This window comes from Pundamilia nyererei, unplaced genomic scaffold (assembly GCF_000239375.1).
Source record: "Pundamilia nyererei isolate P.nyererei 1_Seehausen unplaced genomic scaffold, PunNye1.0 scaffold00283, whole genome shotgun sequence".
Classification (NCBI taxonomy): Eukaryota; Metazoa; Chordata; class Actinopteri; order Cichliformes; family Cichlidae; genus Pundamilia; species Pundamilia nyererei.
The window spans coordinates 187,484-203,519 of record NW_005187684.1 but is presented as its reverse complement, the minus strand read 5'-3'; the positions used below and the strand labels follow the sequence as shown (position 1 = coordinate 203,519).

General features: G+C 39.2%; 1 protein-coding gene across 1 annotated transcript in view; it reads left to right on the top strand.

The window, feature by feature from the left end:
- The window catches only part of necab2 (N-terminal EF-hand calcium binding protein 2), a 131,719-nt gene that overhangs the window by 105,527 nt on the left and 10,156 nt on the right, over positions 1 to 16,036 (top strand). Inside the window, exon 10 of the mRNA XM_005750644.1 lies at positions 12,794 to 12,906. Within this exon, the coding sequence (XP_005750701.1) occupies positions 12,794 to 12,906 (113 nt within the window). The remainder of the gene's footprint in view (positions 1 to 12,793; positions 12,907 to 16,036) is intronic.

Sequence of the window (16,036 nt, the reverse complement as noted above, 5' to 3'; positions counted from 1 at the left end):
TGTTTTTTCTCCCCCCTGTGCTAATAACGCACTTTATGATCCGTATTTAATTACTAGCCATCATCAAGATGGAGTACTCTGAGAAATAGCACAACGGTACGTTGCAAATTGCCCAAAAAACAAAGACAAATGTGATAAAAGCAACAGCAGGTCAGGTAGAATTAATGTTTTTAAAAAAGGAGAGATAACAAGGGAGAGCGAGAGAGAGTAATTCCCAGAAAAGCAGGCAAAATCTCAGGATCAAAACAATGGAAAACAACAACCAGCAGTAAGGTACAACCATATTTTTGTTGTATTCAATTCCAGGTGTGATTGTAATATTCTAAGACTGGACCAGTGAAAATATTGTAACCTTCAAGGTCATCTTCCCGTGCACCCCTGGACAAAATTCATGTGCTAATTTTAGATTGCTCGCTTAGTGCTCCAGTGATCAACGCTGCTGATCAAGAGTTTGTTGTCATCAGACCAAACCGTAGCTTTTTTGTGATGTGAAACGTGCAGTCAGGAGAGTGCTATCCATCCAGCATTCAGTGTGTAATTTGAATTGATTCCATGGTTTTAGACTCTACAAGACTTAAACTTTAATGTCACAAGCTACATGAGGCTGGCTCCAAGAGCAGATCAGTTCCTATGAACTCCAAAGTGCTCGACATAACAGCGTTGGTATCACTGTTTGTAACAACTGTTTGGTAGGTGGGTTTTTTTTCCTAGGCCTTACTTCTTCTAATCATTGCCCATTTGTTTGTGGTGTTGGTGCCTTATGGAGCATTGTTGAAGGAATTATCTGAGAAATATGACTTGCTGTGTTGTGAATACTATTGAAGAGTCTTGTGACTCAGTATTAGTGAGTAAAATTGCAGAATTTAACTCTGTTACAAGAGTATCTTACCATCATCTCTATTAATTAGTGGCCCACGTAGCAAAATTGGTATGGCCCGGATCTGGCCCACACAATGTGCTTACACATGGCCCACATACCGCAAAGAATGACGGCTCTTTGGTGGCCCAGATCTGGTTTGCCAGAAGTGGCCCACACATGGGCCAGCACAAGGCCAGTTGCAGACACACTGCACTGCTGGCCCTGTGCTGGCCCAGAACAGTTTCAGCTCTGGCCCCAGATGTGAGCCTGATGTGTACATTAATCAAGCCATGTGATAACAACATGTGCCAGAACATAACAGTGCAAAAGTAACATGACAAAACTGGACTGATTCTTACATAGCACTTTTCTACTCTCCCAGATTACTCAAAGTGCTATATACAGCATGCCACATTCACCCAATCACACACTTTCTCTAAACTGAGTGCTTCCTAACTACATTCATACACAGTCACACTCTTGACATGTAGACTGGAGGAGCCAGGGATCGAACCACTAACCTTCTGATCAGTAGGTGACCTGCTCGATCTCCTGAGCTACAACCACCCAGTGGTAGACATGAGTAAACCCTCACTCGGTTTTCGATAAAGTGTACACTCACAAACCTATCACACCTCCATTTGAAACGTTGGCTATCATAGCAATATAGTATTGGAACATGGCATTTGGGTCTTCTAACTAAAATAGGAAAATAGGAACATAAATAGCGCCATCAATGCCAGACCTGGCCCACACCAGTTAGTCACAAGTGCCAGCTTGATGCCGGATCTGGGCCAGACCTGTTTTCTATGAGCCTGGGCCACATAAACCAAACCACAATCAGGCCAGATGTGGCATGCCATCACATAAACAGTGCCATCTATGCCAGGCCTGGCCCATATCTGAATGACATACCACTTACCATGCCAGAAGTCAGCCAGCAGTGCCGGCTTCACACCAGATCCGGGCCAGAGCTGCTTGCTTTGTGGGGGGTAGGTATGTCTGTGCAATGCACCCATACAGTTTATGAATACAGATTATTAATAAGACTTGTTAGCATTACCTGATCCCCATATGGTAACTTCTAGCTCAGAAAATACAAACAAAAACAAACAATGTGGCAACAGCCAAAATGAAACACCAGAGGCTTCAAAATACAACCAGAAATGAGTGGGTGACAGGACTGTGACTTGGTCTGTCTTTTATATACTGTACAGCCTATGGCTGGCTGCAGGGCAAGGAAAACGCGGGGTTTTATTGGCCACAATAACACAGTCTCTGCTCATCACTTGGAAGATTTGTCTTCCTGTGACTTCTTATTTTTCCCAAAAATGAAATTAAAGTTGAAGACACAGTGGAGGAGATCAATCATGCATTCAAAATGCACAAATGTAAATGGCCATAGTATGAGTTCCATGGAGTGACCTAAATATTGCAGCAACATTAAAACTCATGGAGAAACTCAACTGGAAAGGCAGACTGTTCAAATCTAAATCAGGTGCAGTACCTCGTATAATTATTATGCACTGGTGAACCATAAAGACAACGGGGTATGAAACGAAAGAGAACAATTCAGAGGGAGCCCAGAACCTATGCCTGTGTTAGCCTTTTGGCAATGGCTGTTTTGTTCATTCTTCCAGGCTGAGAAGTGTCATCCATAAAGTCACGCACTTTCAAAATAACCTGATGAATTTTTTATTATCTGGGTTTAATATGAGGGATTTGTAAATGTAAAGGTCTAAGATTTCATAAACACAACTAGACATTTTATGAGCTAATGTCTTTTTGGAATAAAGTTTTGGAAGATGCTTATCAATTTTTTGATGTGCTTCTCAAACTTTCACACAATGCGTGATTTGACTTTATTGAAAAAGGAGACAGACTATGACTATGAGTTTTACTCCATAGTATTTCCACTCTTGGTTTGGGTATTGTTTTCCTTTTTTAAATCCATATCACATCTTATCTAACCGGCCCAGTCAAACCTGAACCGAGGGGGGGTGGGGATAGTATTTTTGTAAATGAGTTGCTTATAAACGTGCTTTGAGATGTATGCAGGGAAGCCCCACTAAAATGCAACCCTCACCAACAGATGTAAACATTGATAAAAGGAATAATTTGGAAGATGGATGGAAAAGCATGAAGCAGAATGAAATTAGAGGTGCTCAAAGGAATTCATAAGCTGAGAAGAAAGAAAGTCCTCGAGGGCTAGAGAGGTTCTGGTTGATATTTCAAAAGCAAAAATTCCCTAGTTCTTATTCCACATGATCATTGCTACCTGAAGGTCATTACAATTTGTGCAACAGCCCACTGAGCTTTGCATATGAGCAATCAAGGTAATGCAATCTGAAAGGATACAAAGTTAGTTATCCTGAAAGGAAGAAAGAAGAAACGCCCCTCTGAAGTTAGATACCTCGTCTGAATTAATGTACAAATAGGAAGAGCTCCCATGAAAGGTATGTGCGACAGGCAAGGGAGACACACAGGTAATTTCAGAGGAGAAGTGCTTGGGCTTTGTTTGTCACTGGGAGATGCGTAAAATTAATGAATGAGCGAAGGTGGCAGCATTAAAAATGAATCTGTCCTTTGAAATACTTCAGGTGTTAGGCAAGCAGGTACAGCTGCTGCTTCAGTTACAGCTTCTTTATAGTGACTGGAACTTGATAGTAACACAGGGATTGACCATAGCCAACAGACAGTGTTTCAGTGTCAAAACTGAAAATGCTACAAATGTAAAAATGATTTTAAATGATATTAAAGACAATACTTACATCCAAGCCATTTGTGCACGTATGTAATTCAAGTTGTTAATTGCAGTATAACTGTAATACTGTTTCCAAAGTGATTTCCGCAGTGCATTAGTGCATTATGAAACCTCAAACTGTTCAGTGCAGCCACTCATCCTAATTTTGGCAGGCTGATCCATTTAAAATAGTCTCAGAGATGGAATTTTAATACATCTAGGAGCTGCACACTACAGCCGCAATCTGATTAATTGGTTTTGTTTTTGAAATGCTAAAGCCTGGTCCAGTTCCAGATTTCATTCATCAGAAAATGTAATCTGTTAAACTTAGAAATTCCATTTTTTTTTTTCTTCTTCTTCTTTTTCCCCTCACTGTGACTGAGGACTGAGGGAAACTTTAACAGGCAATCATATGGTTATCATTTCTTAAAGATGCACTCATAAATCTCTTTTATCTTTATATCAATTGGTAATCATTTAAATAAAATTGTATCATGTCAAAAGTAAAACTTGGAAGCTCCCCTAACTATTATGGAGATTTTAGGGAAATAGAAATGTAGATGTTCATGGAAAGTTAAACTATCCATAGCCAGCATTTATATACACGTCATCACCAAGATACCTGGCTTGAAACCTTTAGCCACAATTTACAAACCATTGATCCAAAACACTCCAAGCTGTACGCTGCACTTACTTTCTGGGGTCCCCAACAACACATTTTCAAAGTTTCGAAGCAGGTCAGATGAAAAGAAAGGACAGGGACACACACACACACACACACACACACACACACACACACACACACACACACACACATACAGATATTTCTTGGTGTTACTCTTGTTCTGTCATGTGAAAACTATACAACCCATAAAATGTGTTCTACTTACCACAATTTTGAGCAAACACTTTTTTTGTGGTTTTTTAACTACCTATACATGACCAAATATCTGATGGACACAAAAAAGAAAGCTTGCATGCACATCTGATTCTGTAATAATATGTTTGCACAATAATATGTTAGACATAACAATTTTGTAAGCCCACAATCTGTCACTGTTGTCAAACGTACTCTGCCCTCAAGCGGTCAACCTATTCACCATGAAATAGTCACGTCCTATGTCATTTACATTGTTCAATCAAGTGTGCAATCAAGTGAAATCGAAAATTATAGTAATTTACTCTTACATAGCAACTACTTTGATCTTTAGTTCTCCAGATATTCCAAAAGGCTGCCAATCACTGCTTTAAGTGAAGGGCTGCTCTTGTTCTTATGTATTTATTCTTTTTCTCTTGCTGTTGCAGTCAGCAGGTGAGTGCAAGTAATACTTTAGTCATGTATTTGTAATTGCAGCTACAAGCAATGCTGTTTATTTCTAAACTAATGAGTGGCTTGTTACCTCCTCTTTCTTCTTCTTATAATCAATGAGGGATCAATCAGTGAGGGTTTCCTTGAACTCAAAACAGGGCTGATGGATGGCAGGAGAAACAAAGAGAAATAACAGGAGAGAAGAACTGGTGATAACAAACAGGATCATAAATAAAATGGAAATAGGACTAAGAGAAAACCCCAACAATCAAATGATACCTATATAGAAGACCTATATGGGTAATGGGTATTTCCCAGTTCCCATGGTAACACTAGACTGATCCTCCACACATCCCTCTAGTCCTCCCATTTTCACACCCAGTACATAATAATCCACATTAGAGCATATTCCACACACACGCACACACATTAGCGCCCACAGGCTTAACACATATAGCACAGTATCTAGATAGTGTGTCCTTCATAGAAGGTGATGATTTCTGCATATTTTACAGAGTTGGTGGTTTAAAAACTCACTGGGGATTTACATAGAGACGTGAAGAGGGAGACAGAAAGAGAAATGCTTTTGGTTTGACATACATTTGCCAATGTACTATGTGTTTACTACAGTGTAGTACTCTGTTTTGCTGATAATTGCAGAGCAAAATTACAATCAATTGAGAAAACGGTTACTCAGAGCCCAACGCAGACAAATAGGTGGTGTCACACAGTTTGGCATTCATCAACAATCATCCACATTAAAGCAAAATGAAAGTGGCAGCTTGGAAGTTTGTTCTTTTTTTCTCCTCCAAAACCCCAGTGAGTCTTTTTGTAGTTTCTTCCATCATAAACACTTGATGAAAAAACGTAGGTGCTTGGAAATTATTATTTAATTTAAAGCTCCCTGCTGTTTCAACCCCTCCACCACCCCAGCATCCATTTATAAACTTCAGAAAGATGTTCACCCATCAGTCCCCAATTTTAGAGCATCTTTAGAGGGAATGACCATTTTTCAACATAAACTCTAAGTATATTATCCTGCTGTAATACGTCAGCCACAAATGTGAGTTGTCTGATTGAGCTGCAATATGTTTAGCTGTTGCAGAACATTTCGTTCTCTAAATCCTGTCATGCATGCAAGGAAAAAGCACCACGGGACGCTTTTCAGAAATTACACTCTGAGTTTATCTGGATTTTAAAATGTGCATATAACAAGAAACTCGTGTAAATGATAATATAAAGTGGATTCGGTTTCCCCTGTTACTATTGGACCATTTAAATGCTCTGGCTTGCTGGAGTAGTTGTAAGCAAAGACACAGAGATGACCCAGTTTTCTATGGAATTAGAGTTTGGTTCTGGATTGTCTCTCTTAGACATTCTCATTGTCAAGTTTTTCTGGTACACAGCTCTGTGAAGACATGGAAACACTGTAAAACATAAAGGAAGGGTCCAAATATAGACACAGACAGCTCCATCTGCACAAACTCTGGTCTTAAAATGTTTCCAAGCTTTCACTGTTTGCACTGTGGGAAACGAATGAATTGGTGTGTTTGACAAATTTGGACTGGGGAAGCATTTCTGAATTTTCAAACCATTTTAAAAGTGGTATGGTTTGAATCTTCTCATTTTTAATGCCCCACCCCCATGCCCGAAAGGTCCTTGCTTCCCAGCTGTGCCTAAAATTCTGGAAACATTTCTGATACAGAGCTGTTGTTGTCTGACATTTAACCACGAGCACTCAGTGGGCTTTTGAGTCGCTGCAGAGCTGGAGACAGGAACAGGAAAATACAGAAATCAATAACATTTTTACAAGCCTGTGAACTAGGCTCCACATGTCTTTATGACACTGTGGTAGTCAGCCACTTGTCCAATCAAGCAGACTCATAGAGTAAAGAGTGTCCTGTAAGCACACACACACACTCACAAACACTGCAGGATTGGATTTCACTGTCTATAGTTTCATTTTACTGTAGATGATTTTGCTGATGCGACATGTTTGCACACATTCACGTGCATTTTCATGACAACTACAGATCCATCTGAGACAGACTGGGAGGTACAGCCTGAAGCTCTAGACAGTTACAAATAGTTACAATTAATTTCAAATGGTTTGTCATTTCCAACATGTGCATGTTCACAGGGAAGGGCTTTCTGTCAGTCAGGCTCCTGTAAACAATCAAACACGCTAAGTAGTCATGAACGCTCAGTATATCAATAATTATGACAGTAGCAGTGATGGATATTTCCACTTTCTGTAAGCTGTACAGACTCAAAACACAGAAGATTTATGATGGACTTGAACAGACTGACTAGCAACATTGTCCTTAAGTTTGCTTTATCAATCTAAAGATAAAAGCTCATAAACATGAAGCCAAAAAAGAAATGTACCACATAAAGCATATATTGTTTTGTGAATTTTCAAAATAAAACTGATTAGGTCTAATCTGATGTGTGGATGATTAACCTAATTCCATTATATCCAGTTTGGAGAAATGAGAAGGCATTATTAGGATTATAAGGATTATTCGGGTTTTTCTTAGATTATTACTGTATAATCACTTTGCAGTCTTTTTTTAAACCTATATCTTGTTTTTCAGCAAACTGGTCTGAGTCTTAGGTTCACCTGCGCTCTTACTGACATGGATACAGCTTTGATACTGACCGTTACCACAGAGGTTAGCGCGACAGAGAAAACAGAGCTGCAGAGTTAGGGTCTCCTGATTTATCACCTCTGCAGGGCCACAGAGTCAGCAGGGAGCAGATGTAATCATAGTGATTCGGTAAGGGAAGCTGGATGGTTAATGGAGTGGTAGTGATTAGATTAACAGAAGCTGCTGGGCAATGTAGTGTTTCTAATTGAGTTGGTAGGACGTCTGTGCGTGTTTGTGTGTGTGTGTTGATGTTTTTAGGCGGGCTGTAGTAGGCTTTATAATTCTGTCAAGTTTTATCACTGCTGTGGGTTCTCAATCTGGCGTGCCCATGCAATCATTGCCTTGTAAATCACGTAAGTACAACACGTCTTTACTGAGCAACATCCAGGTTTTCATTCATGCACCTCAGTGTTGCAGCACTGACACTGCCTCTTGATTGCAATTTAAGCTAATTGCAGAAGATAAACTGCGTTGTAAAGTGATAACATGCCAATAAAACAATCAGCAGATGCACACTAATGCACAAATGCAGATGAGATGAATGAAATGAGAGCCTCCACTAGTACAAGCTGCAAGAGCTGTGGCTAATATCTGCTAAATGGAGAGCTCTCTTATTAAGATGTTTGGATAGCAAGTTATTTCCAGTTGCTAATCAGTTGATCGATCAGATATTTAATATCCTGTTAACAGCAGCAACACGTCCATAAAACAATTAGGATGTCTTGTTTCAGGGTAAAGGGCTGAAAGCCTTCTGAAATGTTGTAGAATGGGATCACATTTGTATTCTCAAGCACCCAGAATGAGGACAATAGAAAAGGAGCACAGACAGAAGGACTAGATTGCATGCTTGATAAAAGAACTGCAGGTGTTCTGCTGTTTGCTGGAAGAAAAAGGTTAGGTGAGGTAAAAGTGGTCTAAGTATAAAAATAAAATAGTCCTAAGGTAGAAGAGAATGATGTCACCTGCATCTTGAATCTATTTCTGTTTTGTGTGTTGGAAGAGATGTCAAAGTGTTTAACTTGGTTCTTCATGTGGAGTCCCACAAGGCTCAATGTTATGCTGACATTACTGAGCTTTCCTAAAATCCTAGGTTTTGTAAATAAATACATTTGAGAAGTTGGTATTGTACGCTTTCATTGCTTTCTTGATCTAAATGAAGAAAAGCAGCATACCGTGACTTTAAACTAAAATGAAAACAAAAATGCCAAACTTTCTAAAATTAATAGTTAACAGTTAAAAACGTGTTTAAAACGTGGTTTTCTATAGCAGGCTGACGATGAGGTCTGATTCTGTGTCGTCACGTGGGCAGACATAACTGCAGAAACAGCTGATGGGATGTTTTGCTGTTACATGTTTGCCATGTCAAACCTGTTTCTTCTCTGTTGCATCAAATTGGGCAGATTTGATTTCATACAGAATTCAGTGTTTTTATTTTATTGATCACTTAACCCCTCTGAAGGTTAGCTCCATTATACATTTCAGCTCTTTCGTCAGTCTTGTATTAGACTTCTCAGATCTGACATCTAAACCCTGTTAAAAGGCTTCCTTTTCAAGCTCAAGGTTTAACTGTCCAACACTGCAGAGCAAACACTTGTCTCTCATTTGTCAATGCTACATTTTAATTTGTAATGTTTTTCATTAGCTCTGTTTATTGATTCCTTAAAGGTTTTGGCCTATTTTATAGCACTGTTGTTTCTGGATACTTTTAAAGTGTTAACCTTATTTTCTTTAATTGTATTATTTCCATGTAATAACTTGAAATGTGCACATTCAACTAATTAAAGATTTATAACAGGAAATAAATCCTGGTGCAGTTTATTATGGGACTTTTCCTTACTCTTCAAATATTACATAATTGTTATACCTTAAATAATATTGAAATAAGATCATCAGTGTGTTAGTGAGAGATGTAGAGGTGTGACAGATGATGCGCGAGGGGGGCGCAAGTGTGTGCATTTGCATATATGCGAGCATGTGAAGGTATATTGTGTCAGTGAGACACTTCTGGAATTATCTAGGTCACAGTGGATTAATTTTTAATTTTACTGTAGTGAGCTACAGTAATGCTGGCATATTAAAAAGCTGAAGACATCTGCAGCTAATCTCATCTGATTAAAACAAAAGAAGACACAGTTCTTTGGTTCTTGTTAGAAATGGGATTCATACCAATAACGGCTAATAATCATTCAGCCTCTAATTGTTCATCATTTCCCAGAGTCCCCAGGAAGTCCCCCCATCACAAAATTTCTGTAGGCTGTGTGAAATTATGAACGTCTATGCTTTTAGCCGCAGGAGACGGGGACTTTAGAAAGGCACTGCATCATTCCCTCACATTTCAATTTAGTATCAGAGAAATTGCTCGTAGCTCTAGTAAATGGATAATAATTTAACAAGTGATGAATAAAAAATTAGATGTGTCTTATAAATCTCCTGGTAACTACAGCTGCTATCCTAATCACATGAAATTAGCTTGTCTAAAACTAGCATCTATAGCACGGTCACAAATATCTATGTCAAGAAAATGCCTGTTAAAACTAACTACCACGTAGCCCGCTGACATGTTGGTGCAGGCAAAGAAAAATCTCAAAAACTGTGTATAAAGGATGATTCTCACTGTGACATCATCCATTGATTTCTGGTCATTTTAATACCTGAGTGTTAGCATTCTGACTGCAGCCATGTTGTTTTTTCTTTAGTGTTTTTTTAGCAGACGCGAGGCCTTTCACACGGTTGTCAGCTACATCTGTCCCAGCCCCACACATAATTTAACAACTTTGCTTCCCTTATGAAAGATGAAATGAAAAACCACATTTTTTGAGAGAGAGCCAGGCTATAAACATGATCATTTAAAAGCTGAAGTTGGGAATTTTTACATGTCAGTCTATAGAGATTAACCTACTTTTGATGCTAGCCTACAGAGGCTACTAAGTAGCGTGCTAATGCGCCTTTCACATCTTTTAGTGTTAACGTAATTGTTTGTTTTCCACAGCATTCAGATATTAAAGTTTCTCATGTCCTGCCGTGCACATTGCTCGAGAGATGTTAGCCACAATGGTCCTAATACATCCGCTGTTACTGGCTCTCACTGGGTGAAATTAGTTCCAAAGAAAGTGCTGCAATACGAATCTTGTAGTGATTGCTTTATTTGCTAGCAGATTGCCATAGTTGCCTGTAGTTTTTTTACAACATTGCTTCAGTTCATTGAGGTTTGCAGGTGGAGCTGGGACGACGCGTCAACATAATCGATTACGTCGACACGTAAAATACGTCAACGTAAAAAAATGTGCATCGATGCGTCGTCACTTTCAAAACAGACATGGTGGCAGTGAGTAGTAGCAACATGAGTGAGGCAGCCGCAGTTGACTTAAATCACTGTACCCGAATACGCTAGTGATGGGATTTCCGGCTCTTTTTAGAGAACCGGATCTTTCGGCTCAGCTCACTAAAAAGAGTGATTCGGCTCCGAACCGGCTCTTCAGGTTGTTTTGTTGCTTTAATTAATTTGTTATTAACAATAATATAAAATTATGTACAAAAGGAATTACTAATGTAAAAAAGTGGTTTTATTCATATATGTTTATATATAAATATATGCGGTGGCCCCTAGAGACAAAACACGTACAAACTCCAAAACACATTTCTAGCATGAACTGAACTTCCAAAACAGAGCTACCTAGATCACCTAAATTACACAATTGAAAGCATGAAAGCATATGTGTATTGTTTGTGTATTTATACAAAAACGTGCTTCGTCTGTAGGGGCCACCTTAAATATACTTTTATTTATTTACTCCACATAAAATGTAATAAATAAATCATATAATACAAAAATCAACTATTCACATTTCAACTTTTAACTATTTAAATTTTCAGCTTTTTGCTTTTACAAATTTAAAGTGAAACAACACAAAACACTGCAAACCACAACACAATTAAATATGAATTATAATATGAAAACAAAAATAAGCTGCATATTCTCTGTCATATGGACCTGCATGAATAAACTTTCTGAATCCTTTATCATCTGCAACTGAAAATAGTTGTGGATGATTACTATACCTTTTTAATGTGACGTTGTTGTCCCTGGCTCTTTCTCTGTCTTTCCCTCCCGCTCTGTTCCTGTGCTACTGAGTGTAACTACACCCCCCCCCCTCCTCCCCCTTCCCAGCGTAAAGCACAAGGCTCGCATGCTGAGTGAAGCGGAAAAAAAGTGCGAGAGAGAGGGTGAGAGAAAGAAGAAGAAAAAAAAACACGGCCCGCGATAAGGAGCCGGCTCGCGTCGTTCACGTCAAAGACCCGGCTCTAAGAGCCATTTCGTTGGCGACCGACACATCACTAGAATACGCAGTTCTACAGTATGGGGATATTTTAACAGAAAAGGAAGTGACTCAGTCGTTTGCCAGCTTTGTAAGGTGGAAATGGCCTATCATAAAAGCATGACAGCTATGCACCAGGACCTCAAACGCATCCAGGAGCAGCTTCTGCAACGGACAAACCGTCTATACAAGTCAAATAATGGGGAAATAATCAGTAATCGAATCAAATCAAAATATAATTGGATTGAAAAATTAATCGTTAGATTCATCGATGCATCGAAAAATCAATCGCTAGATTCATCGATTAAGAAAATAATCGTTTTGCCCAGCCCTATTTGCAGGCTCTCTCAAGGTCCCACTGAGGCATTTCAATCAGGTTCAGATCAGAACTTTGACTGGGCCATTGTAGCATCTTGATTATTTTCTTTTTCAGCCATTCTATTGTAACGTTGCTGCTATGCTTGGTGTTATTGCCCTCTTGCACGGCCCAGTTTTGGCCAAGCTTTAGTTGGCCGACAGACAGCCTCACATTTGACTCTAGGATTCTGTGGTATACAGGAGTTCATGGTCGACTCCGTGACTGCAATCCAAACCATCACCGATCCACCACCGTGCTAACAGTTGGCATGAAATGTTTGTACTGAGATGCTGTGTTTGTGTTTTGCCAAATTTGGCGCTGTTCTTTAGGCCACACCTCTCCACTTTAGTCTTGTCTGTCCAAAAAACATTGTTCCAGAAGTCTTGTGGTTTGTTCAGATGCAACTTTGTAAGCCTAAGCTGTGCTTTCATGTTCTTTTTAAAGAGACAGTACAAATATTAATACAGCTTCACTATAAAGAAACAGACAGACAACAAACAGAACAGTAAGCTGTTAAATTAAAACTGACACTGCCGTCTCTGTTGCTCTTCCTTCAGTCTTTGCTGCTGATTCGTCAGGAGATGGTGGTTTCCCAGAAGCAGCTTGGTGAGTTCTGTGAGGCTCTGAAGCAGTACCTGAAGAACGTCTCCGCTCAGAGAGACTGCTTTCAGTAAGTTTCACTCATATTTTTACAAGTGCTGTGCTGCGGAGAGGAGCACTGTAACGAGTATGATTTTAAATATTTAATGCGTTCCATTTTCAGTGTCAGGACCTCACTGTTTTTCACACTTAAGTGCTCCCTCAAATATTCTCTCCTTTGATCTTTGATTGTATCTCTGGTTCTGAATGTTCTAGGTCATAGGTGTCAAACTCTGGCCCGCGGGCCAAATTTGGCCCGCAGCCTAATAACATTTTCCCGCGAAGCCATGCCAAATTACTATTAGAGCTGGCCTACTGGTATTATACAGCTAATATATATATTGTTTAGTATTAAGCTTTGCTTGTTCCATATTCAGTTTTTCAGCAAAACGTGTTTGAGTCCATAAGAAAAGATTCATTCTTATATCTGGAGGAAGATTTTTTTTTTCAATAAATATTAATGTTAGCCCACGACTTTGTTCCAGTTTTGAATTTTGGCCCACTGTGTATTTGAGTTTGACATCCCTGTTCTAGGTCATACACCAGAGGTTCAGCTCTCACAGGGTGCCTTTATGAAATCATTGCTTTGAACTCCCAGGTGTTCATAGTAATACTGTGCTGCACAGCTCATGTGTACCCAGTTTATAATATTGTACCTGTATAAAGTCTGATATACCCGTGCTGTAACTGATACAGACCTGCCGTCCATATCTCTTTGAACCTTGGGGTGCTGTGAAACGGACTGTAATATCCACTGCGATTTTTCCAATCCCGGCTTAATATACAGTATGCATAGTTTATAGCAGTGTTCTGCATATGTCCTTGGCAAAGCTTAAAGGTTCTGACTGTGGTGCATTACATTTTCTGCTACCAGTTACTGCAGTCTGCACTGAACGGGGCTGCAGCATGGATGAAGGAGGTGTTAATCTTAACAGCTAAATGTAGCAGAGAATCCTTATTGTTAGCAGCAATAATACTGGGAGTCATTCAAGACTAATATTATAATTAATTTCCCAACTTAAACTGAGAGAGTTGAGAGAGTGCAAAGCTGGTTGATAATCATCTTCTTTTTCTCAATAGGAGTGATCCCCTCACAGATATTCAACACTGCCATTTGCTCCATATATAAAGTCAATGATAATAGCAGCTTTAAGAGCTGCTCAGCTGATTGTAGCGCAGGAGCAAGTGGAACCGATGAGCAGGATCGATAGGCAAGCAGACTAACAATTCCAAAGAATTGTTACTGGGAACCAGTTCTCTACAAGAACCATTCCTACATCTAACCGAAGTGCTGTTTATAACTGCAGTTGTTTAATGTACTTCCAACTTATCACCAGATGTTTTGCACCAGGATCAGACATAAAAAAGATGTTAAATGCACCTCTAAAACCCAAACTGCTGTTTGATCAGGTTCCTGTCACATCTACATATCATACACCAGACTAATTCCAGACAAGTTCTTGAACTATAGGGAATGAATATCCCTCACAGTAATCATTAAACTAAAAAGATATGTCAATTTGACTAGGTAATATGCCTTCAAATCAGTCTGTTCACTCACTAATGTAGCTACAGACAAGGTTCTTTGGTATTTTAAGGGCTTTGACATTCATAATAAACAGCATTTTGAAGTTTGACTAGTGGTTTAGCAGTTTGATGCTGTTGGTTTTATTTTCTGCAGCCTGCCTTTGCCGACTGGGGAGGGTAACCCTGACCGAGTTTGAGCAAGAAAGAAAAAAAATCTGCAAAACACACTAACAGACTGCTGAAGGTTTCTGTGCTGAAAAAAGATAAACATAGTAAAAAAAATGTGATGCATAATAGTCAAAGGAATTGTGTAAAAGCACCTGAAGATGGATATGTTAAATCTTGTCCTTGTGCCTTGTTGCTCTGAACATCGTAGCATTCTTTTGTTGTATTCTCAGAATTAGTTATGCTATTATCCCATCATGTCCTTCAAAGTCTGTAGGAGCTTTAACAACCTGACAGAACAAACCTTACTTAAGTCACACCTTCTCATGAAGGACAAGTCCTAATTGCAATCAATAAAAAGCACACATGACTAAAAGGAAAAACAGGTGCAGCAGTAAGGTAGGTTTGTTGTCATTGCCAGATTGCATTTTGTGGTATATTTTTTATTTTATAATAAATGCGGTAGCAGCACAGTAATTGTAGGTATCTTAATATAAATAATGCAGCAAGGTTTTCAGATGGAAGCTTGCACATTATCTGTGCAAAGACTTCTGTCTTTTTCTGTCTCTGGTGTGCCACTGAATGCCTTTTTTCCTCCTTTGTCAGTTTTTAATTTCATCTTTGCCTATCTGTAATATATAAACTTTATTTAGTCTCTGCTGTCCCTGCTCATTATCATTTGATGTTTGTTTGTGATTAGAAGCGCAAATTCTATTAAATCCTCCAGCAGAGCTCAGACAATTCAAGTTATTTCTTCTGACACCCTATAAAGATTTAACAGGCAGCAGCTCCTGTCCCTCAGTGCCCTCTACAGGTTTAGAGCAGACCTGCAGACACACACACACACACACATAACAGTAATGTCTTTTCACACTGCTGGTAGTCTGCATGTACAGCCGGCAATAAAAGCAGGTTAGGTTACAGAAAATATTGGAAGAAGGGAGATGGTATTGTGATTGTCTGAAAATTGTGCTTGAATGGGAAGAATATACAGAAGATTATTTATCAACTAAAAGTCAGTGGAACCATGGCCGTGGTTATTTTGAGGTAAAAAAGAAAACATACTACCACTAATCAGAGTCATATGGAGTGTTCTCTTAAAATAATCACCTTATGAACAACTTGTACACTCTGTCTCTGAAAAACAGATGGGTAAAGGCTTGGGCCCTACGCAGGGGTTATCAATAGAGATCAGAGTAACTGAGGCAGCTCAGATGGTGCAAAGACCATTGCTTAATGCCACTCCGATGGAAAGTGTCCAAGAAAAAAAAAAGAGGGGGAAAAAGTTGCTCAGTCTTTGGCACAAAATTCCAGATAAAGAACAAGAATCTTGGGAGCACCAGCTTTGATTAGATATGACTAAGATAAATGTGTTTGGCTGAAAGGAATCCCACATACTGGGCATGAATCTGGCCTGGGCCACCACAGTGAAGGATGGAGCTGAGACTGTGATCATATAGTGGCTGCAT